General features: G+C 40.7%; 1 protein-coding gene and 2 long non-coding RNA genes across 4 annotated transcripts; all 3 read left to right on the top strand.

Moving 5' to 3' along the window:
* Positions 1-1,812: 1,812 nt before the first annotated feature.
* On the top strand, positions 1,813-4,443 carry foxa2 (forkhead box A2). Its single transcript, XM_031288706.2, has 2 exons — positions 1,813-2,171; positions 2,843-4,443. Exons 1-2 carry the CDS (start codon positions 2,100-2,102, stop codon positions 4,013-4,015), a joined length of 1,245 nt encoding a protein of 414 aa, XP_031144566.1. The 5' UTR covers positions 1,813-2,099; the 3' UTR covers positions 4,016-4,443.
* Positions 4,444-5,948: 1,505 nt separating this feature from the next.
* On the top strand, positions 5,949-21,195 carry LOC118493765. Of its 2 annotated transcripts, none has more exons than XR_004895765.1 (2): positions 5,949-6,231; positions 20,282-21,195. It is a non-coding gene; the product is annotated as an uncharacterized LOC118493765 (long non-coding RNA). The 2 variants fall into 2 exon arrangements; XR_004895764.1 differs by lacking the exon at positions 5,949-6,231 and adding an exon at positions 18,541-18,659.
* On the top strand, positions 6,898-18,500 carry LOC118493766. Its single transcript, XR_004895766.1, has 3 exons — positions 6,898-7,016; positions 7,392-7,548; positions 18,328-18,500. It is a non-coding gene; the product is annotated as an uncharacterized LOC118493766 (long non-coding RNA).
* Positions 21,196-26,836: the final 5,641 nt, after the last annotated feature.

A 26,836-nucleotide genomic window follows, 5' to 3' on the forward strand; every position in this document is an offset into this window, starting at 1 on the left:
GAGTTTTTAAACAGTTGAGTAAAAAGTGTCCTAATTTATTTATTTATTTATTTTTACATAAAAAAGCACCCCAACCATATATACTTGTGTAACAGCAAACTAAAGTGTAGACATCTCAGGCTTATTTTTATGGAACAGAAATACGACTAAAAGTGATTTTATTTCAATGTTTTATATATATATATATATATATATATAAAACCTTACGTGGATTATTAATGAATGTATGTAGACATGTATATGAAGATCCACAGACTCAACCCGGATAAAAATATAGCCCTACAACAGGGCTGCACTTTTATTTTCAACACCTCGGAATATCTGCACATAAATATTTACCCTAATATAAATAATATAGCCAATCAATAAATGTTAGGCTATTTGCTTGAACTATCATTATGAAAGTAGGCTATATTGTCGTTTTTAATTATTTAAAAAAAAATTAAAAACGTATGTTTTTAAGCAAGCCGAGAGAGCGCAGATTTGACCATCTCCAGCTCTCTCCGGTCAAATCCCCAATCCTCAAACACACACAGAGCTTTTTCTCATGATCTCATTTCCAAGTTAAGCGGACTCTGTTAGTCCCTCGTCAACACGACAGGTTTACTCGCCTTTACTAATGGGTCTCTATACTGATAGTTATGCTCTTGCGTAAATATGCAGTCAAATAGATGTACCACTACTGACACGTGGCTGGCACCGGACTGCAGCCTCACCTTGATGTTTGTGTCATACAAATACTGTACAGGGCAGACTGCGAGAATTAAAGGGCCGCAACAGCCCGGAGCTATTCCTGATGTTGTGACGGTAGATATTTAAACATTAGGTAAACTTTCACCATGACACGGGATCCACAAGATAAGATGATTATTATTTTGCATCTATTTAGTGACAAAAACTCAAAGAAAATGTACACAAATTCCATCGTTTCTAAAATGTCTCACCAAATGAAAGAATGAGGCTGCTTTATGTGCCACAAAGCCAGTTGGAGGCAATAACCGAGAGAGGGCGCTCTGAAGCTATGCTTAGCATATTTAGTAACGCTAATTAAAACATTTGGAAAGAGTAATTCAGTCATCCAGGTTAGTAAAGAAGGATACAATCTCACCTTTTTTTTGCAAGTAATAGCGAAATCATTTAGAAAAACACTTTAATAGTGACAAATATGTAGAAACCAACTGATATGTATTAGAACGTGATTGTTAAACAGCTGGGACAAAGTGATGAAATGGCTTTTATTTTCACCAATATCAAAGGAGCTTTCACCATTTCAATGTAGTGATCACGTGCACATACACATGCATTCATGCAGGCCCAAATCAGCCATAAGATCATTATTCTCTACTAGTGGCGTTTAAAAACACACTGTTACTCTTTGAGTATCACATAATGTGCCTGGAATCAAACAGCAACACAAACCTGGCAACATCCTGCAATACAATACATTTGCCTAAATACATTCCTTTAAGTGGATTTCTACTGATAGATCAACCTTTATCTGATTCATAAATGTTATTTTAGGTGTAAAATAATTAACAGTTTTATAAATTCCTTGAACGCAACGCAATAAAAAATGCTTTATGATTTCAGATCAGTTGAAGTGGAATAAGCACGGTGGAGGATGTGCGTAATGAAAAGCACACCAACGAAGAGCGCCAAAACATTCCTTTTTATAGCTCTTTTATGTTGCCTCAGCCAAATACAATAAGATTAGTATATAATGAAGCTTTTCATAAGAAACTGTTCTTTTCAGCCAGTGCAGGTGTACAATTGGGGGTGGAGGAGGGGGAGCTTGAGGAGTCTCACGCCTAGGTGCGAGGAGATTATTCAAATAGGGCCCAAGGCGTAGAAGTAGGGATTGGAGGCTTGCCTAGCGCACAGAGCTATATCACAGCGTTAACAGGCAGCACGGAGCGTCATTTGAACTCCAGTCACTGACAGACGCATTTCACGGCTGGCTCCATAAGACACACATCAACGCCAGTCCTTGACGAAGGGACACACCGACGACCTAAATACACTCAGTGGTCCCCAGTCACCTGCTATTAGAGAGACTTTCTGCTTTTCCCCTGCTGGGAGACGCTTTGTAAAAGTCCTCCATGATGCTTGGAGCAGTTAAAATGGAAGGACACGAACACACCGACTGGAGCACCTACTACGGAGAGCCCGAGGTGGGTACCTTAAATATATATTTTTTTCCGTCTAAAGCCAATCCCATTTTATACAACTCAATATTAGCCCTGAGATAATATTAACTTTGTGATCAAATATTGACTTGAGGCGCCTCCAAATCCTCCCCCATCTCTACGCAGGGCACTATCCTAACAAAGTTGCTTGACATGTAAGGGGGGGGGGGGGACTTTTCATTCGGAATATAATTCCATAAGTCTATACGTATCTTTACTAAATCAGATTTTTTTTGGTCATTTTTCAACTCCACAAACATCTGAGCTGTTTGGTTTTGGGGAGATTGATTCAAATATTTGTATTGCAGTCGCTGTTTTGTGTGTCATGTTAGGTGTCCACATTCTCATCGACATTGTGCATTTTTCGCGTCTTATTTCACTTAAATTCTATTTACCATACCAGTGGCATTAAACACACATGCAGCTATGTTTTTAATTTTGAAACTCTTTCACGCGGAAGCAAAATCACATAGGTCCATTTCAACCTTTACGAGCCCGTGCGCATTTAAAAAATAACTGTTATCTTATTTTGAATGAACGCTTTCGTTGTGATTTTAAAGAACTTCTGTGTTTAGTTATTACAGCTGCTTTTTAACTCCTCACTGTAACCCTTGTGCCAGATGAAACTGATGATTGCCTCTTTCCCTCACTGACAGTGTTACACCTCGGTTGGCAACATGAACACAGGCCTGGGAATGAACTCTATGAATTCCTACATGAGCATGTCCGGTATGGGCACCACTGCCAACATGACAGCCAACTCCATGAACATGTCATACGTCAACACGGGCATGAGTCCCTCTATGACCGGCATGTCACCGGGCACCGGAGCCATGAACGGCATGGGCGCAGGCATGACGGCCATGAGCGCAGCCCTGAGCCCTAGTATGAGCCCCATGACCGCGCAGCCCGCATCTATGAACGCCCTGACATCCTACACCAACATGAACGCCATGAGCCCTATGTACGGACAGTCTAACATCAACAGGTCCAGAGACCCCAAGACCTACCGCAGGAGCTACACGCACGCAAAGCCCCCGTATTCCTACATCTCCCTCATCACCATGGCCATCCAGCAGTCTCCCAGCAAGATGCTGACACTGGCCGAGATCTACCAGTGGATAATGGACCTCTTCCCTTTTTACCGACAGAACCAGCAGCGCTGGCAGAACTCCATTCGCCACTCGTTGTCGTTCAATGACTGTTTCCTCAAAGTGCCCAGGTCGCCGGATAAACCCGGGAAAGGCTCCTTTTGGACTCTCCACCCGGACTCCGGGAACATGTTTGAGAACGGCTGCTACCTGAGGAGACAGAAGCGCTTCAAGTGCGATAAGAAGACGAGCAAGGATAGCGGGCGCAAAGGGGGAGACGGTGGATCCTCTAACAGCAGCTCGGAGAGCTGCAACGGAAACGAGTCCCCGCACTCCAACTCCTCCGTCAGCGAGCACAAAAGATCCCTGTCGGACATGAAGACGAGCCAGGCCCTGAGCCCGGAGCACGCCGCCGCCTCCCCGGTGTCGCAGGGGCAGCACCTCATGTCTCAGCATCACTCTGTCCTTGCGCACGAAGTGCACCTGAAGCCGGAGCACCACTACTCCTTCAACCACCCCTTCTCCATAAATAACCTCATGTCTTCGGAGCAGCAGCATCACAAAATGGACCTAAAGACTTACGAGCAGGTGATGCATTACTCTGGCTATGGCTCCCCTATGGCCGGGGCTCTTTCCATGGGCTCCATGGCGGGGAAAGCCGGTCTGGATTCTTCATCCATACCTGAAACAACTTACTACCAAGGCGTCTATTCCAGGCCAATCATGAACTCCACATAAACTCTTCAGCCCTCCATCCGATGTGGACTTTCTTCGCCTTTCAATTTGTACATTTGTAAAATAAATATAGAGTTTGTGTACAATATGTATTTCCGATATTTTTGACGTTTCCCACCGTTTTAGTTGTCGAGTTTGTTAGTAGCCTAATTATTTTAAGAGAGGATGTTGATATTAATAATTAAAAGTAATGATAATGTGACGAGATCTGTTCAGAAGTCGGCTTCAGGAATGGACCCCAAAGACAAACATCAACTTGCTGTATTATAGCCTCCATCTGCATAACCGAATTCCTAAATGAATTTAAATGCCTCGCAGGATTTCTTCAATCATTTGTGTAATTCCTATTTATGGCTTGTATATGTGTATTCTTGTAGTGACAAGAACAGAATCTATATTAAAGTGTTAATGGTTTTGTTTTCTGAATATGATGTTGTTTGGTAGTTATTATTATTATTATTATTATTACTTTACAACAGTAGTCTAAATGCAACCATTACAGCAATTATGTCCCTAGGGTGCACTGAACATGTTATAAATCAATATGACAGAAAAAAAAAAAAAAAACTGTAGGCAAAAATATTTTACATTAAAGAAAAACATAGCCAGCATTTGAATTAGTTTACATCAAATACACATTAAATGTTAAAACATAAAATTTGTAAAGAGAAAGACAAAAAGACAGGATTTGTTTTATTAGATGCTATTTAGACCCAGTTTTAGCTTTGCACAATAACAAACAAATTGCATATAAGTGCATACAATGCATTTCACAATATTTCTTATTTATTTAAAAGAATATTCTTATCCATGTGCTTTTATAATAAGGCGCATCTTTCCAGCAGTGATTAATAGCTTTGCTGGACAACAACGAGAACAGTGCTCTCAATCGGCAATCATCATTAGGAAAAAAAAAGTAAACAAAACAGATATGGTTATTAATCCCAAACGCAAAGTGAGATATTTATGGGGTTTAAATGTATCCAACACATTAACCATTGTAATATTTTGGCGCTGAAGTGACGACGTAGACAGTCCATATGCATGTTAGAAAGAAGAAAGCAGGAAATAAAACATTAATTTTACTCCAAATATGCTGCTTTTTTTTTTTTTTTTTTTTTGCACACATGCAATCAATCCAAAGAATCGCTAACATGCACGCTTGGTACAATTTCATCTACCTACAAATCCAGCTGCTGCAAAGAAGAGTTGTTGAATAATGAAGCTATTTAAATTCCCACACGTACAGTGAGACACTTTATGATTCAAACCTATCTTGCACTGTCACTCAAACACTATGCCTGCCTGCCTGCCTGTCACACACACACACACACACACACACACACACACACACACACACACACACACACACACACACACACACACACCCTGCAAAGTTTAAATCAGTGAATAAGATTAAGTGTCATTGTCACATAAAACAGCCTCCCCGCGGAGCAGGAGAATAGTTGCTGGAATAGGGGGCTGATTTGGGAACAGAGCCATCTGAATGTGATGCTCTAACTTCTCTCCCCACAATCTGGGGGTCCATTGTCTACTCCCTACTTTTAAAGTAGTTGGACCCTCCCCTCTTGTTAGATAAGATAGCCTAGTTGTCGTCCAAATGAATCGACCCCCCCACCCCCTCTTGCACGCCCTTCCCTGCTGAGCTCAAATCCAAGGCCAGGGGAAATTTCTGCTCCCCTTATAACTAAATGACACCCCTTCGCCTTCTGAACACGTAGGGCCTAAAGTGTGCGTTTATTCTCCAGACCCTCTTTACAGATCGTACTTTAAACAGCGTGATCTGCGAATAAACAAAGCCAGTAAACAATAGAGTGGATGCTATACCCGCATATAGGAAGAGTACACACACACACACACACACAATCCAAATTGCGCAAGTGTAAACTTTGAATAGGACGCCGCAGCTCTGTAAATTTACACAGACATTAAATTTCGTTCTATTCATTTTAGACATATAATGCTAAGCTGATTTTTTTTTTTTTATAGCGCACTGATCGATATCTCTGTAAAATAATCATTTTTTTTTAACTAGCGGGGCAGTGAAATCTTTGCTTTGTGCTAAAGTCAACAGTGACAGAGTTTGAGCTCAAATAAATGCCGTGATGTCTGGAGCCCTTTGCAGAAGGCAGAAGGCGAGCTTCTACAATGGGCTCCTGTGTGACTTGCCAACAACAAGCACCAGCTATTTTGCACAGGTATGAAGCTTTTTTTATCTTCTATAACGTTCTCTTTTAAAAACACAGAGGGAGATGTAGTTTGGTGGCCGTTCCCAGACATGCACGAGGAGAGGTGGTGGTGGTGGGGGGTGGTGCTGCTGCTCATGGCAGAGGCTGATATCCTAAATTCATGAGAAAGGAGACGTATTGGATTTCACGACAGGGTGGTGCAAAGAGGCGATCTGCAAGTTGTGTGATGGAGGCTGCTTCAGGGTTCTGTGTCTTTGAATCGCGTGATGGAGAGCGAGCCTGCTGCCTTGCAATAACAAACTGTCACTAACAGGTGATTTAGTCTCGTTGCTGATTTAAAATGTAACTTATAAAGCGAAAAAAAGAGGATGACATTATTTCACTTGTTTTTTTTTTTTAGGGCTGGGGATTCCTTAAAACAAAATCATCAAACAAGATAACAAAATATGACTTAATTCTAGAAAATCCATATTGATTTTACACCGGAAACAGGTGAAAATTGTGGATATCAGATACACATAAGTTAATATGAAGTTAATGCCTTTTTTGAGTTGGAGTTATTTTTTTGCAGTGTACGGCTGGCCGATATCATCGCTGCTGCGCTGATGTCATGAAAGCGAGTTGTGCTGCAGCAGTGATCCTGCGAATGCTTTTATATTATACCAGTAGGTACAAATCGATTAAGAGTTTTTTTTTTTTGGGAAGGGGGGGGTATCATTTTTATCAGTAAATCTCAAGCCTAAGCCTACATTGAACTGCTCGTGATTGTGATGTCAAGCCTTTATTAAATGAAGGTAATATGGGCTACATGTTTTTTTTTTCTTGTTCAGAAATTAAAACTCATTGTAGCGTATTTTATATTTTAAAAGTAGCTCTAATAGCGATGCTCATTGATAATCCTTAAAATATGAATCGTAATTTATCACTAGTTGATTAAACAAAATACATCTCAGTGAAATAATAATAATATTAATAATAAGCCCAACAACAGGCCTAATAATAATAATAATAATAATAATAATAATAATAATAATAATAATAATAATAATAATAATAATAATAATAATAATCCGGAAATAAGGGTCCCCTAATATTCTGCAATGATGTCTTTACAAAATAATGTCCAAGAAGCCATATTTGGATAACTTGTTCTTTTAAATCTTACGTAGATGGAGAGCCCTCCAACATGTCCATTAGCCAATATTAAACAACTGTATCCGGACGCGGCTCTCCTCCGATCCTTTGAAGGCGGGATAACCCCCAGTCAAGCCCTCTCTGGCGCACACTGAGATGGGAATGGCCTTTTGGAGCTTTGCCGGTTCAAAGGTAATCAACCTCAATCTGTACTGGCGGACAACAGTTCGCCGAGGCCACATCACGGCACCTTCCTCATCTCCTAACTTTGTACAGGCTTTCCATCAGGGAGGATACCTCTGCAGCTCCTATAGCCGCACCATAGACGAGCCCATCTGTTGTTATAGCAACAGAATAAAGGATGGTCCAGCCTGTTGATCCCTTTTTACTCCGCTAACCTGATTCCTCTGCATTTCTTGTTGCCGTATTTGCATATATTTCTTGAAAAAGGCCTGAAAATCAGACCTCCTTTCTCACAGACACAAAGCGTTCAGACGCATCTTTTCTCAGGCAGTCTGACTCTGCTGCTGGTTATTGACGGGACATCAGCATACTAAATGGAATATAAATAGGCCTATGATAAAGGTGTGTTAAAACAGGGCATGCATTAACATGAATAATAGCCTATAGTAGGCTACAGATTCAAACAGGTCATGCTATTCAGTGTAACCTAAAAATATAGGCGATTTACTTCTTTTTTTTCTGCATGTCTAGCATCCAATTGTACCAGACCTCCGAAGTGAGACATTTCCCCTACAGCGATGCATTTTGCCTGGGCGAGTTTGGGCCTCTATTTTCATGGAATGACTCAGTACCCTATAAGCCATATGCTCATCCACTCATGGGCGTCAACTGAATATATCAGGGTAAGGGCACTACCATTCCTAACAGGAGTTGGATGCATGGAAGAGGGGACATCATATAGCCTTTAAATGTAGGCCTAAGAAAAGCTATATGAAAATTCCCATCAGGGGAGCAGCAGCTGGGCAACAGATCTGTGCAGGATAATTTGGTAATCAATCCTCCAATCGGATAAAACTCTTCAATCATCAGTAATAGCTCTTCGGGCTATGTATCTGTCGGGTGTAGAGTTATTTCATGGAGTCAGATGGTGTTATAGGCCTATAGGCTACAACATTGACGCCTGCCGCACCTATAGGCTCTACGCTGCAGCCCGCGGAGTGGAACACCCAAGTAGATCTGTCTCCATGGCGACGGCGGGACACCGGTCCAACAAGCTGTAATTCTGTCTCAGCCTTTTGCAGGGGAGGGACCGTCCACACTAGCCCGACTTAACTCCTCTTTCAGCAGAAATACTCCTAATCCCATATCTTAGCAAGGTAAACTGCCGTCCCTCAGTATATTAAAGGGACCACAAAGTCAAAACTTAAAGCCACCCATGGTTTCTCAGCAGGCGGCCCGTCCTCCTGGGACGCTCCGTCAGCCAGTCCGTCCAACGAACCGTATGTGTCTCCAATTTCCTCCGCAATTATCCACTGCCGATGAATAAATGTGTTTATTAGGCAATTAGAATATTTTTTTTTCAGTTCGAAAAATATGTGAAAAAAACATACGATTATATTAATGTCAAATTTAGTCTAGCCTATAGGAACGATAAGGAAACAATTTAAGCAGTGCATGAATATATTTGAAATAAAATTGTCCGTTGATCTGAATTGATAATTATTTTGGCCTCTATTGCAACTTTGTTTATTTTATTATCCTGCTGTATTACTAATATTACTATTATTGTATATTATTGGTTATTGGCTCATTGGGAATTTAGGATTCAAAACCTGAAAATAAAGTAAGCAAGCTTTGGAAACAGCCTACATAAAATTGGAAAAACATGTTGTTTTTTTTTACATTGTTTAAAGGTATACTGCGTTGCTAATTTGCAGGCTAATTCAAACAGTCTGTTGTCATATTATAGGCCTACACTAAACATACATTTGGTTATGAGGGTTAACAAATATAAACTATTTTCATACATTTATGCATTTATGGTAATGATTCTTTTTGTATTTATAGAAAACATATTAATAAAGAATACAATACGAATTACATTAAAATTGTACATTGATCAAATGCTTTAGTGTATATAGCAATGGAATTCTATAGCAATGGAATTCAAACTTTTTGTTCACACAGTTTTATTGAGTATTTGGCCTCCTGGCAAAAGCTTAACAATGGACTGTTTGACTGTAATGGACTTTACATCCTGTTAAAAAAAAATAGGTAATTCTTACATGAGTTTTTAAATTCAAGTTAAAATTGCCATCATTTGCAAATAATGCATATATGTAGCACTATGACTACCACATAGTTAATATATAAATGGTTGGTTAATATTTGTTGTGCAGTGAAGATATTTTACATAATTTTCAAACAAAACAACAAATTTGTTCTTCTTCTGAAATGTCATTTTAGAGTATAATTAGGGATTTACAAATGTGTACAAAAGCCATCAACGAGAACAGCAAAGCCATACACACTCTTCAATTATTATTTTTTGTCTTTCTGCTTGGGCTTTTTTTTTTTCCTGAAACAAGAAGTAGATTTGTAATGGTCAGTGTTCACTTTTTAAACTTATTGAAGATGACACTTTAAAAGTTTTACACTTACCAATAACTGACAGATGTGGCTGTTATTTTGTAAATCTGGATGTATGCAGGTCAGATGTGGTTCTGTCGTGATGGAACGAAGAGGTAGGTGTGTGTGTGTGTGTGTGTGTGTGTGTGTGTGTATGTGTGTGTGTTTAAGAGAGAGAGGATGGACAGGGTGAGAATGCGGCCGCTGACTGTGATGTGTCCGCACTCTTCTGACACGACTATGTGACATTCCAGTGTAGGACTCCTTAATGTCCTGAGAGAGAGGGAGAGAGAGAGAGAGAGAGAGAGAGAGAGAGAGAGAGTGAGGTCCACCAACAATGCCCATTGAGTACTGTGAGGCAGCAGCTGGTGGGACGTGCAGTGACCTAAAGGCGATCCATTCAGGCCAGGACAGGGTGCCTCTCACTACCCTGCTGCTTTTATATGCCTGGAAGTGGATGAATGGTCAGTGTTTATCCTTGTAAAGTATTGCAACACAGGTCTGTCATCATACGAATGGAAGAGAAGTCAGTCCCCACCTTGCCAAACCGATCGAGGGTTCTAAAGGGAACAAACGACCATCAAGGGGTGATGGAGATAATGTACATGTCTGAAGGAAGAACTTACCATCTTATTTCAATGTGGTGGAGATGAAATGGGGATGACAGGAAAGGCCTTTGTTTCTCGGGAGAGCTGAAGTGAGGCTCAGCCGCACATTTGAGGAAGGGATTAGCTTCTCAAGGAGAAACATAAAATGTACAGAAACACCCCTCCATGCAAGATAATAGATGTGTGATCAACCAGGCAAAAAGATAATATATAGCATGGAGATTAAAGATGCTCAAAAATATGAAGTATTGCTTGAGTTGACTGCTGGAAACATTTGTGTGCATGCACGCACTCATGCTTCCAGCTCCTCTTTGATAATTCCACAGACATTTCCCAGTGGGTCTCATGCCTGTCTTTGAGATCAAACCTTGTTGGCAAAGCGACCATAAAACGATATCAGTCAGCTGTGGTAGAGGGATGCCTGCTTGGCTGTGATTGATCTGCCACGGTTTCTTTATTCCCCTTGAGACTCGATACCTCCAGGTTTTAGATTCAGTGGTTGCCAATGCTGATGGATATCTGGGACTTCTGCTTTGGAATAGTACCACGTTATATCCCCTCTTCTGACCCATTTCCACCCAGTGTGGCACATTCAGCAGCACATGGCAATAACATGGAAGCCAACATGCTGCAATATCTCCTCACTTCCCCCTCAGCTCCAGTTCCAGGAAGTGAAGGCAGAGCTTTGCCAGCCAATCACAGCGAAGGACACCCAACTCATTAAAAGTTAATGAAACCTATAAACGTGGTGCGCCAGCGATTCATTTAAACCCCCAATCCAATCTCCTCTCCAAGCAAAGGCAAACAAGCCCGTGTGCCCCCAGTGCCGTCCTCGGAATAACAAACTACGGAATATTTTGTCCTGCATATGTTCTCCTATGCAGACATGTGCACTGTGATAGGCTATCTTACAATGGGACTTGTCCAATTTAGAGAATGCCAAGGTGGTGTTCTACAGGGGTGAATTCTGTAATCTGCATCCAAGTTAAATTTAATGCCTTTGCTTTACACCACACAGCTTGTCAGGAATGGCGGCTGGATAGATATGCCATTTCAACATTCATGAGAATCACTGACATTCAAATAATGGGCTCATTATAATACCGTATGAAAAACCTGTATTTACTTCCACGCGGTCATGCGAGTGTCAAGAACTATTCTTGATCCATGCAGACAGACAAGGCCAGATCTGAGCCCTCTTTCCCTTTCAGATAAACCCTCTCCTTCCAGCATGGTCTGTCAATTTCAGGACATTCTCACTTAATAGCATTGCTGCTCTCAATTTGATAACAACCCATCAACAGCAATAAAGCACCACCTTACAAGTTTCCAAATCTAATGTGTAGAACAATATCCCCCCATTGTCTTTAAGACCTCCATTTCAACAGGGCCCCAGTGCCCCATAGTGCTTCCCTTGGGGGATTCAAATTAAATTCCCCCCATGTATAGAACCACTGTCAGCCTGCTAATGAATTCCCATACCCTGACTTGAATCAAATTAATCCCCAATTTAATCCCATATAAATGGCTGCGTTATTTATAATGGAAAGGCGGATGCTGGGCTGAAGGATTGAGGAAAGCTGGGAGGTGTCTGTAGGGCTGTTGAGCAGATTATGGTGAAGGATGAGGCCTGTATGTTTTCCCCACTGCAGAGTAGTCCCCTGATACACACTATTTAACCCTCGCCTGCTTGACGCTGACAGAAACATCAAATCGTTTGTCACTTAATATCCTTTCAGATTAAGGAGTCAACTGGCAGATTTATTGGTCAGAGCTGGGATACCCTTATCTTGAAGTACCCAACAGAAAGATAATATATCAAAGATATATATCATGATTCATTTGGGCCTTGGATACAGTTAAATTAGCTGTGGGTGTGGACACCGTTTGAGGTCATAGTGTCACAGGCAGTTGACAGTCACAGTTGTGTTTACGTATTTATGCAAATTTCACATGGACTTCCTTTCATATGCAAAAAACTTTCATGTGAAATGTAGTTCCATATTTTTTAGGATCAACTCCAGAGGACTGAAACTGTTGAACTGTTGTAGTCAGTGATGGATGAATGACAGGTAGTTCATTTGAGGGCTTACTTATACAAATAGCACAGCGTCATGCGGCATAATGAAATATTGCAAATGCTTTTAAGATGCAAATATAATGATTCACTTTGCTGTCAGATGCATTTGTGTAAAGAAAGTCCAGATGGTTTCTCCAGGTTCAATTATTGGTGTGTAGCTCTAAAGACTGGAACTGTTGGACGGCCTGCTCCTTTGTTGTTTTTGGCCAGAGAATGAAAACACAACATCCAGATATGGCAACGTAGTGATGTTTATAAAAACTGCAGCAATTTTCTTATTTAAAAAAAACCCAAACAAATCTCTGCATAGGATAATTGGGATATTTGGGATTGATGCACTGGATCAGAAAGTGTGTTAAGAGCCAAAAAGTTTTCAACTGTATCAACTGCATGATTTTCACTAATAACAATACAGATATTAATGCATTCACTTGAAGGAAATTTAGTGCAAAGTATGTCTTAAAACTGGTTGTTTAAGATAATAAAGTAGTTTATATATGGAGTATACAGTATAGTTTGCAGGTATATATAGGAGCTTTGCAGATCCAAATGTATTATACTGTGTATAGTTATTAAGTAAGCAGTAGCAAGGGATGGATATGAGGATGACAGACGGTTCTGAAATCAGTTTGGCAGTTCAGAGGACAGTTTGGAGTCTTTAAAGCTCGGGCCACCAAATGTCTGAACAGCTATGGTTTATTGAGGCATCTGTAAGCTTACTCATTTTATTGCCAAAGCTTGGCTCATGTACCCACCGTCATGAAGAGGGAGAGAGAGAGAGAGAGAGAGAGAGAGAGAGAGAGAGAGAGAGAGAAAAAAAACACACACACAAAAGTTTGCTGTTTGCCTTTATTCCACCAAATCCTTGACAGCCGTGCTATAGCCCATCACTATTCACACCATTGTGCTGTCACAACAACTAAACACATCATTTGTGTTGCAGAAACTCTTCCTGTATGTATCCAATACCAAATGTTTGGCGACTAAGAGAGGCAATGGTGGGGTGGTGGGGGGTGTGCTGCATAATTTGCTAGGAAACATTTTACCGAACATTTGGTGATAAAAACGCCGCCGTCGGCCCTGAGGCTTAAAGCAATTAATTCAGGATCCTGACATAAACTCTCCAATCCTTTGACAGCTTGGAGCTGAAATAAAAATGCTAGTTCTCCTGGGAACGGCAGGAGATAGCTGGCTCTTTTCTGGACTGTTTGCTCACTGGCCCTGAGAGCAATCTTCCCCAGTCAGAATGAAATGCAAGGACACAAACAATGTACCGACGAGAGAATGGGAGATGGGGAATGAACAGTTTGGACTATTTGCTCAGCAGAAGGGCAGCCACAATGGCCGGCCCATGGCTTTCCCATGCATCAAGCCTCTTAGTCTTAGGCCTCCCTTTGTTGCCTGGTTTCTTCTTCCCTGGCCAGATAAGAGCCCAGCTGCCCTATACTTTTAATTCCCATTGTATACCATACTGTATGGTCATTTATCTGTCCACATTCTGCCTGCCATGATGGTGTTGTTTAATTGAACGGGTTATAGCATGTGTATCTCTGTTCACCTTAGCATGTGCACTCGTTTAGGATTTGAATTGCTCTCACTTTGCCATAAAAGGCAGGGTGGCGGCAGGGGAGAGGGGATAACGGCTGACCCCTCTTCTCTTCTTAGAGGAGGCAGCACAAGTCAAGCACAGAGTGCGATAACGATGCCCAAGTGGCTTTTTTATTAACAATGGAAAATATGATAAAGAGTTAGATTTGGGATGCAAGAAAAATCAAAGTGAAGAGTCCCATTTCTAGAACCCAACAAAGATGTACTTTTCCAGCCAAAGGCTGAAAGCTTCCGAGGGCTCTTGAGGGAGAAATGAGATGCGGTCATTATATGACCTAATGGCAACTCCAGCCAGAAGAGAGGGCAAACAGAGCAAGTGTAGTGGCTGTGGCTGAGAGAAGGATCCATATTGTGCTCTTTTGTTTTGGTTTGTTGGTTTGTGTTTGCATTTACATTGACCAGTTCGCCGCTGAATGTGTATTCACACTCAATACATGTAATGTTGTCTGCGTGGCAGGAAATGGAAGTAAGTGTGCTTCGCTGTTGAAGTCTGCCGGGAATATAATAACAATAGTAAATGTATCTGAAACAAACAAACAAACAAACACAAAAAAGTAGTGGGATGTCACAGGAGGATCAATACACATAAGATGAAGGAGCATATTCATGCATGTGAGCAGACACTTGCCTAAACACAAACACACACACACGCCCATCCCCCTCTGTAAAGGTTGTGGTGTCAGGGACCCCCTGGGTGGTCAGACTGAGGATGATTTCTACACAATATGATGTTGTGAACGAAGACCTTTGAGAAAAGAGATTCACTGGCTGTTTCACATTTATATAACCACAGAAACACATAGTTTTTCTTTAAAGTTGTAATGCATTTAAGGAGAGTAACATCTTGTGCTCTCTCGACTTACTACAGATACACTGCAGGAAAACCAGAGTGAAAACACAACCCATGATGATTCCACAATGGTTTATTCTAATGGCTAAGCTCTTAATCTATCAGATCAGATTTCAAAGTGCCAGTAGCTGTGCCAAGACAGGTCCCAGGAAGGAAAACCCTTTGGTTTAGGGCATCAAATCTTACATTTAAGATATATATATATATATATATATATATATATATATATATGTGTGTGTGTGTGTGTATAGGTATATATATAAAGGTATGACCTGTTACGGAAGCAATACCTCAAAGAGCAATATCATTAAGAAACAGTAAGTGCTTGTTTTCACATCCACCTTTGGTGCACCACCGGCGTTTTGCCAGCATGTCAGACCTCAGGTATGGCAAGATAAATAGTCTTATTTGTGCCTGTGAGAGCCGAGCTCCTTGTGGGGTGGTGCTCTCAGCTTCACGCTCCACCAACACTGAAATAAAGCTCTGTGCGAGGCATTTCAACACCGCTTAAGATTGTCGGTGGCCGTGTAATTTATGAGTTGAGAGGACTTCGTTTTTAAGTTCACTATGACCTACAATCTTCCAGCATTCATGGGTGGAGAAAAGAGCTGTGTGAGTCATACTGTAGGAAACTTACAACACCCCTCCAATTACCTTAAACAATGGCGGCGTGAGTGATACCTGTAGAGTTCTGGTGTGTGGTTCAGTCCCTAAATGTGATGTGACCTAAAGTAATTGGAGATATAGGCACTTTAACAGGTTAGGTGTTTTGTCACCTTTAGGTCAGTTTAAAGCAGACGGAAGGTGGTTAGAGCGGTTCACTTTATGCCCCGTATTTCTCAGTGGGTGGTCATATGGACAGACAGACAGACAGAGAGAGAGACAGAGAGACAGAGAGAGAGACAGAGAGAGAGACAGAGACAGAGACAGAGACAGAGACAGAGACAGAGACAGAGATAGAGACAGAGACAGAGACAGACAGACAGTAAGACAGACAGACATACTGGCAGACTGACAGACTGACAGACAGACAGACCGACAGAGAGAGAGAGAGACAGACAGGCAGACAGAGAGACAGAGAGACAGAGAGACAGAGAGACAGAGAGAGAGAGAGAGAGATAGAGACAGACAGACAGACAGGCAGACTGACATGCTGACTTATGCTTGCTGGCACTGGTTGCCTCTTTGGCAACCTACTGAAGAAAGAAAAGATAGCCTTCTCAGAGAATTACTGTGATTAGGGTTTTGGCATTTGAGGTTGAAAAATAAAGTAAAGAATATAGTCAAAATTTTGGCACTTCTCAATTTTTGTTTTTGAGACACTTCAGACAAATATACCTTGAGGTATATGTAACATTTTAAATTAAACAATAGCCTACTTTTCTTTTTCTGTCTGTGGAAAATAAGAATATTCCAATATTTGTTAAGTAGCATCTACAATGGCCTCTTTCTCAGTTTTTCATGAAAATATTAAAGTCTTCATTTATATATAAAAAAGAAGCAAAATACTTCACGAGTATTCATGATTAGAAATCTCATCATATTTACTCAGCACATCAAAGCATTTGTATTATAAAGACAAACTGTTTTAAAAAAAAGTGGAAATTGGATTTAAACCATCAAACATTTATATTTACATATCTTGTGTTTGGCCTTTGCTTCAATGAGTGGATATATGACTTGATAATTGTGTTTTATTGCTAAGCCATCACATAAAGAGGATATTAAACCACACATTATCAGGTTAGTTTTATCAGCGGTTCCACATGTTATTCCACATCATCAAATTTACAATCAGAGTCATCATCATTTTGTTTACATTTTAACCACAAAAAACAAAAATATATGAATTGCTCTAACCTGATATTAAAAAGAAAATGATTTATAGGAAAAAAAATGTAGACAAATATTTTTTATTGTCTTTTTAAATTATTATCTAATTGTGTAAAGTATAAAACACAACATGTTATTTGAAAAATACATTTTGCTTGGTTGATACTATTGATCCAACTAATTATCTGTTGTCATGGAATTCTGTAAATTTAAAGAAACAGAAACACAAATGATCACAGGCTGGATTACATTTAATTTAAAATATGAAAGGTTTTAAAAATATGCAAAACAAACATGTAAAACAAATAAATTATATTTGAAAAAAAAGTATCTAAATATGTAAATACATAAATTAAGCTATCATATATTTGAAGTAATGATTTATAATGTATTGACAAAATCTTAAACACAAAAGCAACAGCAAAAAAGCTAAAATTAACAAAAATAAAACATTAAAATGTGCTCTTTATAATGCACATTTCATGATTTACAATTACATAATTTTTTACTGGCAGCGTAAAGGAGATATTTATTTTAATGCTTTTTAGCTTAAAAATGCTGCTATAATAATAATAAGAATAATATAATAATAAGAATTGTTTTTCATTGCATGAATTTTGGATTAAATAAAGAAGAATTACAGAAGTAAATTGCAGAAGTGTTTCAACTTCTTTATTTAAATGCCACCGTTCATGCTAGAACATTTTGACTAAATGTCCACGTTTCATATTCGTTTTGTTAAACGCTTTCAGGGCCCAGCACAGCCACACATGGCTACACTATTCACATTACCTCTCTGCCAATGTGTGAATGTCAACACCCTGTAAACACCTTTGACACACATGCTTGAATGCAACGGGCGAGTTAACTAAACATTCCTGGGTGTTCCCCATAAAGGTCTACCACTCATCCACCAGACTGCACTGACCCGTCTCCCACGCTCTAAACTGCAATCATGGAGCAACCTGGATTGCTTTCCCCCTTCATATATTCACATTCCCCCCTATTTATCTTTTACATTTAACACACACACACACACACACACACACACACACACACACACACACACACACACACACACACACACACACACACACACACACATATAAAAAAAACAACTTTAAAAGGATATAAAATAGAAATTGCAACAATTCCCTGGTCCATATCTGACAGTATTCGTCCGGTGTGTGTGTCTCTTAAAACGCTATGGAACAATGCTCTATAAGGATTTGGGAATTTGGGAGTATAATTCCAGTCCCGCGCTTATCGCCACACCCAGACTATTTGAGTGTTTTGAGATGTGAGCTCCCTGAGGACGGATCGAAGGCGTCCTAGTAGAACTGCACATCAAATAAATAGGAGGATGGGATTTATATGGAGGCTGTGTCTCGTTCAAACAGGGCTCTGCTGACTGAAGTGATCCCCACGGCCTGAGTGGAAGAGTGGAGGGAGAGGAAGCCTCAGAGGGAAGAGGGATAGCTGCTGAAGAGCTGACACACACACACACACACACACACACACACACACACACACACACACACACACACACACACACACACACACACACACACACACACACACATACACAGACACACAGACACACAGACACACAGACACACAGACACACACACACACACACACACACACACACACACACACACACACACACACACACACACACACACAATGTCCCTCTCAGTCTGGGTTGTGACCGGCCCATGGCATTGGCCAGGTATGTCAACTATGTTTGCCAAGCCATCCATCACCCATGCACCTTCCCTCCTGAAACAGGAACTTTTGTTTGAAGCATACACTTGTTAAGCCCATCCTTTGACTCCGCTCAACCTAATTTATTTCTTCATAGCCCAGAAAGAGGATTTATTAGCACCTATGTTTTGTTCTTTATTTTCCTCTTATTGTAGGTTGCACAGTGCAAACGTGTTGGTAAAAACATGGGCGTGTTGTCACTAAGAGAGATTGCAAGCTATACAGTTTGGGGACACCAATGGCCCTTATCGTCGTTGACCAGGGTTAGCAAATAAACACACTGTAGTGAGTCAAGCTGAATGTAAGGAAGGAAAAGATTTATGGCTGCATGACGTTCACACTTTCAAAGAGGATATGAAATGTTTTTGTTTTCTGTTTGAGTCTCTGGGTCATGTAACAGCAGAATGAAAACAAAATGTACAGTATATTTCCATGATGCTTAGAATGTTGATAATTGCTCTGCTAATTAAGTTTAAGTTATTTTCATGGGCATGTTATCTTATGTAGAAAACCATTTCATTAATGGTATAAAAGAACAAGTATAAAACAAATATGATAATCTAGTATGTTGGAAATGTTGAGAGGCAAAGAGGTTTCCATAGATTTCAGGAAGTGCTTTATTGATGTTAGTGCAAACACCTGAGTCAGTTCTCTATTGTTGGCCAGCTTGAGAACGTGTTGTCTGAGTGAAACTCTGACATGATGACCGAGCCACAAAAACCTCTCAAAAGAAACCTATGTATGGGCTGGTATGTTTGCTAAAGCACCTAAGTTGGAGCCTTACTTCATTCCCTGGAACATAACCTTCATTTATCTTTTGACTTCTACTCAGGACGAGAGAGCAGATATCACTAAAAGTGCTACGTTAATTATTGACTCTCGGCACACCAGGCATCCTGCGTTGAGTGGCCACTTTGCCTCCTCTTGTGCTGCATTTTCAGCCGTAAATGTTTGTGGTTCCACTATCCTCTCCAACTCCCATACAGTATTATTAGCAATGTGTGGGGGTTAGGTTAGGGTCATGACTAACTTTCAATAAAGAACCATTGGCATGCTGAGGTAAATGGGAGATAAGAGTTTGTCTCTGACCCTTTTAGTGCTTTATAAGAATGTGGCTGTGTAAACTTAATCACCCCTCAAGATAAATTCGGCCCTGCTTTGTGAAAGCAAGTTCATGCATTGCTTTTTTTTTCCTGTTCTAAAGCCCACTTTGACAGGCGTGAAATGAGTCCTGGACTTTTCATTGACAGTTCAAGATGGAGAGCAAACTGAGATTAGGGCATGTTAATTAATTGTGGGGTCGGTAAAGTGGCCTCCCATCCCATGAAAGACTTGTTCCGTTTATTGCCATCCTGCCAATCAGTGATAATAGTGTAATCATGAGTTTCTCGTCTTTATTCTAACTTTCTTGCTTTGGAAGGGTAGGATTTCCAGTGTAATTAAGCACACTTATTGAGCTTTTATGTACCACCTGCATGTATTGATGCTCCTTAGCAACTCACATCTACTAAATAGCACTATTACAATTATTATATTTTAAAATGATATAGGTCATGTAAGATTGACCTGTGTGTTCTCTCTCTACAGATGCACATGGCTTTCTTTGAAGGACTCTTTTCCACTGCTGCTTTCCATCTACGTTCATCACCCTGCATCAAGCGGCCTGAAAGCACTTCCCTGTCGATGTGCTTGCCTATATCTATGTCTGACCTGTCTGCCATATGTAATATCAAAGCCTCTGTCAGCGTGGAGCTGAATGGGAACAAAAGAGAGGCCTCCATTAATGATTAACTGTTCTAAAAGCCCCGGCTTTTGTATTCCCATGGTACCCAGGCTATCTGGCCACCATGTGACATGCTCACAGCATTTTTCGAGCAGATTGGGGGAAAGCTAGTGAGCAAACACAGGTGCTTTGGAGCAGCGTTGCCGACGCTGTCAGGGACAACCACAAACAAGAGCAGCTATGCCTGGCTAAATGAATCCCCACCCCTCCCAACACCATCACCATCACCACCTCCACCCCCCCATCCCCGCTCTCTGTCGCTAGCTAACTTGTTTGCGAGCTCCCCATAGCTTTCTCCCCGCAAAGCCTTCCTTCTGGAGAGTCCCCATGCTCCCCCCCCACAAGTTCAATGCCCGCTACAGCCACAGCTCCACAACTTCTCACACCCTCCAAAGAAACAAACAAATAAAAGTGAGGACGGCCGACCACTTCTTTGAGGTGATGGCATTTGCTGTGGTCATGACTAGTGGGAGAGCAAACAAATTAACGGTATTCGGGTTTTCACTTTCCAAACCAAACTAACTGTCTTTTAGTTCAAGTGGGGCAATTCCACTGACCCTGGTGTCAAACGCTGTATAAGGGCTGCACACTCTTGCACTTGAAATGCAGAGAGGAGGCCGTAAGAAATTAAACAGGGCTTGAGTATTGGCCAACCTGGTGTGTTGAAACACCTTAAAGTGAGAAATAAATCTTGAATAAATTGTGTGTGTAATAAACACTTATGGTTTATTTTTCATGTTTGTGTATTTTGACTTTAAGACGTTTTGTGTGGTGCACTTAACCTTTTCATCCAGGCTGACTGATTGTTCAGAGTGACTGGGGGTGCTGTGTCTCTCAACTTTGATAAGACAATCAGATGATAGGATGGCGTTATCTTAACATGGCTTTCCGGCTGGCGGACAAATGAACAGTGTGTGATAACAGGAACAAAAGCTTGGCTCTTATTGGCTGGCTCCTCCAAAGAAAGGAAAAATTATCAGGATGGAAAATTCACAATAGGTGCAGTTTATTTCATTTTCAATTTTCTACTTAGCCCAGGTCACAGGGACAGCTTTTTTTTTCTAATCACTCAGATATTTATATTGTCTCTTATTGGCATTTTGGTTTCACAGTCTGTAATTACCTGCGCCTATAAAGCCGTTATTGTCACTGTAAAGATGATAAAAAAATTGTTTTAAAACAAACAATTTTAATCAATCAATCAGGAGAGGAAATTAAGTTGTAAAAGTGAGAAAGACCGATGCAGAAAAACAGAGGCTGACAAGGAGTGAGTGAAAATACATACTGAAGATATATATATATATATATATATATATATATATATATATATATATATATATATATATATATATATATATATATAGAGAGAGAGAGAGAGAGAAACTGAAGGATAGAAAAATGGCATATGTTTGAGAGAGGAAGAGATGGAAAGATGGAGAAAGAAAAAGGTCAAAAGTTGTTTCTTTAGAGACCTGCTACTGATCAGTAAAACGTGCACTTCTGTCTGGGTTTTCTGACGTTTGCAGCACAATTCTCAGAGTCAGAGAGAAGGGTGTGTATACTCAAGGATTCACTCAGTGCTCTGTTTGCTCTATTGCCCAAAAATGATTGGAAAAAATATTGCCGCCCTGGCACGAAATGTTAGAACTTTCTTAGAACTTTAAAAAACCTTGCAACTGTGTAGAAATTGCATTAATAAAATATATATTTTAAAAAGGTAAAGTGTCATGTGTTATTTGAAATGTAATTTTCTCTGAAAAGATCTTTTGAATGTACAGTCCTCAATTTTGTTAAAATAGGCATATTCTAAAGTTTAATTAACTTGAACCATTCTTTCAGGGACTACCAGACAGGGCTTAAATAGGCAGAGATGTATTCGGTGAAGCTCATCTCATCCCCTGTTCTGCCGTTGGTTCCCTGCAGGGATTTAGCCTCTGCTGGTCGTGAGCTGAGTCTGATCAGAGGAGTTACAAATCCTCACTTTTAGGGGTCTTACTGTAATTCACAGGCCTGTTGACCGCAGTCAAGCGTGGGGGCCCAACATCTCGAGAGGGATTTGAGACATCTTTGTTGCCTCCTCATTGTGTTACGGTGAAAGTCGTCCAGCCCATTGTCTGACCAAACTCCGCTCAGACCTCGGCTCAATCAAAGAAAAGTTTTCCAGTAATGAGGTAAGACATGAAAGCTCATTGAACACAGCGACATGTTGAAAGGGCCCTTTTGATCTCACCAGGCACAATGATAAAATTTGAAAAGAGCAAAGTGTGCTTTAAGCAGCATTGCACTGCATTAACCTTGTCTTTTGACAGGCCCGCACCTAGAAAGAAGTAATATTCCCTCTCAATGGAAAATGTAGTTCATGAGTAATGGCCTCCTTGAGCAGAGGGGACCTTTGTGCTACATCTACCTGCTTCCATTAGAAATTGGCTGATTAAGAAACAGATAGAACTGGCCTGTATTCAAAGCTTTGCCACACAGCAGCCTTTCTTGTGTCTTCTTTCAAGTCTTATATTTTTCACTTATTCCTAACATATGAAGGTATTTCTACAAGGCTGTAGCATATGTAGTAGTGAATTTAATTAACGTTACGGCCTTCAAAGTGGCATCACAATAAGTCAAACCTTTAAAATTTGTCCCTTCAAGTGACTCAAGATCACAGATTCAAGAGAATGGTACTTCAAAGTTGCCCTTCTTGTTTTATGAAGAGTGATAAAAAAAAAAAAAAAAAACGGATTGGCAGTGTGCTGGAGCTGACTGATTACCCAGCAGCCAGCTGTGTCAGTTATGGGTCAATGCAGGGACGACTCTGTCCATAGACTCTGTTAACTAAGTGGGCCGGCACTATCTCTGCTCCATCAGCCAGCCAGTCTGTCGACTCCCAGAACGCTAATAAAATATACCTGCCTCCTATTTTGAGGGTCTGCTTTATTATTTTATCTAGGTTAATTAAATGATACACCAAAGGCCTTTGGAAAAACAAATCTCCAACTTTAGAGAATTTTAAAGCTTGCTCACAGTGATTTTTTAACCATTTAGCAGACAGCAGCTAAAGACAGTACCCTCATGAAATTATATTAGCTTCCTATGATATGATCAAAAAGAAACCAAAGAGCAGGTGTTATTTGCTTTAAAAAAAAAGGTACATATAGTCAGAAACCTTCAACACACACTCCCTCTGACGCCTGCTGTCCTTGCCTGCTATAGTGTGTATTCATTTTCCACATGGAGCTATAAGACAAAGGTGGTCCTCTCAGGTAATGGAGTGACTCAGAACACAATCTGCTCAGGTGGAAGACCTCTGTGCTGCCATCTTCACGCCTGAACAGCAGTCAATGACAGACATACAGCCCGACGCCTCTTTCAGAGCACAAACTACTAGAAGCTTCTCGCTGCGGTTCCAATAATCCTCTATTCACTGAATTGTCTCTCTGCCTCTTTTATGAATACTGCCTGTGTCCCTCGTGTTCAATTACCTGAGTCAATATGGATGTATTGAACCACCAACATATGAGTCAAATAAAGTGTATATACAAGAACAGGCATATTATGGCCATCTCAAAGGGGCTGTGAAAATTACACTGGTGATTTTCAGCCCAGGAAGTAAACAAAGTGGTAATATATGAGGGTAATAACACACAAACATGGTTCCAGTGTGGACAGCATCTGTGCAGTGTTGCTGTTTTTCACCAGTTCGAAGGAGAAGATGTACTTCAGATCATCATAGCATCTTGTAAACGGATTTAAACTATGCCATAAAATAAAAGTCTATATGCCACAATAATGTCTGTGTGAATGGGTTCATATGGGACCATGTGTGCATTGCGTGCATGAGGCAGCTGCTGCTTTTTGGCACACGCACACACACACACACACACACACACACACACACACACACACACACAGACGCACACACACACACACACACACACACACACACGCACACACACACACACACACACACACACACACACACACACACACACACACACACACACACATACAGCACACACAGACACACTCAGGTAGCAGCTGGGCAGGCTCACCTGTCAAATTAATAAAACCAGACAATCCCTTCCATCAGCAGCACAGCAGCAGCAGCAGCAGAGGCCAAAGCAGACAGAGTGACGGAACAAAAGAGCGCAGCGGCGGAGAGACGTGAGGGAGAAAATGGACAGGATGAGAGGAGGAGTTGGTAACACCTTTTTGTGAAGCCCATATCCTCAATATATTATAGATACCACATTTTAGACCTGCTGTAACACCCCATAATGCATTATCATGTCTAATAATCAGAATCTTAGGTTAAACTTTTACAAGCTCATGAAACTGTTAAGCGTTTCATGCAAAATGGTTAGATTGATTTAGAGGAATTATGATAGTTATAATTATGAATAATAAAAATAAATATTATGACTACACATATGATGTCTTACTGTAAGACAGGAGGGAACATATCAATATTATAGTACTTAATGAATATTACAACTCCTACAATGCATTTGTATATGTTATAGTTCATTATGTATATAAACAGACTGCCCTATATGTATACATATGGGCCTTAAATAAAGTGTTTGTTTTTAATATTAAAATCAAATCAAAAAAGTATATTGATTTATTTATTGATTGGTTTATTTAAATGCTGTGCACAGCCCGTATGCTTGTAAGACACAATGAAGCAACAACCAAGATGGTAACATGACAAATCATAATATAAAGTTCCACACATTCAAAAAGAGACCGACAGAAGTATCATATCATGATGGATACAGTATTCTATCTCAGACTCAACCCTATTTTCAAACAGTGGACACCTCAGATCACTGTACACCCACAAGTTCTCAAATGAGCACGCAGGAACCTCTGTGATTTAAATGTTATATGTGCTGAGCTATGCGTGTAGTAATCTTTCATTTGAATGTCATTCCTAAGCCTTGGATTATTCCAAATCTCCTCAAAATTGTACTTGTAAGTATAAATTGTACCTTTTTTTGGGTAGTCACTGAGCAATCAGACAAGAGGATTGGCTGTGGATGATAGAGCGATGACAATACTGATAAGATAAGAAAGCCCTACAGAGACTTGCTGATTGTGTGTGTGTGTGTGTGTGTGTGTGTGTGTTCTGTGCAAGTGTGTCTCCTTTGCGTCTTGGTCTGCTCCTGTGTCTGCCTTTATGAGCGTGTGTTGGTGTAAGGGTGCATGCATGTTACTGCTTGCTTGTGTGTGTTCTCTTGGCATCAGAAAAGGCCTTGGATGGAGTGAAGAGAGGGCCCAGGGGAGAGAGAGAGCGAAAAAGAGAGAGAGAGAGAGAGAGAGAGATAGAGAGAGAGAGAGAGATAGAGAGAGAGAGAGAGAGAGAGAGAGAGAGAGAGAGAGAGAGAGAGAGAGAGAGAGACGGTGGAACAATAAGGGGTGGTGGAAAATGACAAGCCTGGTAAAGGAGGGCTTCCTGAGAGCACCACATCTAACAGAGGAGGATGTGCCGCACACACGTTACCATCCTCCTCCTCTTCCATTAACCCCTGGAGCGCCTGGTTCCCAGGTAGAGGCCGATTCATTGAAGGCACTGACAGCTGCTCCATGGGTGGGATCCTGCATGTTTACTTTTACCTGTAGACTCAGAAGACTCAGCCTAAAGCCAATGAAAGCTCTAATGTGTCATAACTGACAGCAAAATGAAAACACTGTTACGGACTCACAAGATCATCTGACAACACAATGAGATTGAAGTTGATTAATTTAAATCTATTGCTGTCAACACAAATAAAAATACATTGATTGATTTTTTTTTCTCTCCCCCCCTCATAAATTATTTAATTAGTGGAGCACCCATTCTGCATCATGGCTGAATCATTGGTATCCCGGCAGCCTCAAATCAATCAGGCGAGTGTGATTAGGTTGATTACCTACATGGGTGAATTGACAAAACGTGTCCAAGGAAAGAAGTAGGAAATGCTTCATAAAGAATCTTTTGAGACAGACTGACAGGGCCTAGTGAGTGAGTGGCAATTTATGGACGGAGGCACAAAAAAGAAAGTTCGCAGTGTTCATCGGAGGCCAGTGAATCCAAAATGAACTCTTTTTATGAGGCTGACTTTGCCTCCGTGATGGCGCTCGCACAAAGCAGCCAACAAAGGGCGGCAGTAAAGGGGGAGTTGTGACAAGATAGCGGCACAAAGAGAGAATCAACTTTCACGTGGCTGAATGCAGGCAGGAGCCCAGCCCAGCTGTTTTTAATGGCGATGCATTGACAGGAGGGCAGGCTATTTTTAATCACGTGCTCTTCTTTCAGGCACACACACAAAACCCCCCTTTCACCGAGCTTTGTCAGTAACCTGCGGTGACCTGCATTCAAGGCT

This window comes from Sander lucioperca, chromosome 18 (assembly GCF_008315115.2).
Source record: "Sander lucioperca isolate FBNREF2018 chromosome 18, SLUC_FBN_1.2, whole genome shotgun sequence".
Lineage (NCBI taxonomy): Eukaryota > Metazoa > Chordata > Actinopteri > Perciformes > Percidae > Sander > Sander lucioperca.

Excerpts from the sequence above, each read along its gene's own strand:
- foxa2 (XM_031288706.2), top strand. The coding sequence starts at position 2,100 with ATGATGCTTGGAGCAGTTAAAATGGAAGGACACGAACACACCGACTGG. Across the intron at positions 2,172-2,842 it reads CCTACTACGGAGAGCCCGAG|TGTTACACCTCGGTTGGCAA; the intron begins GTGGGTACCTTA and ends CCTCACTGACAG.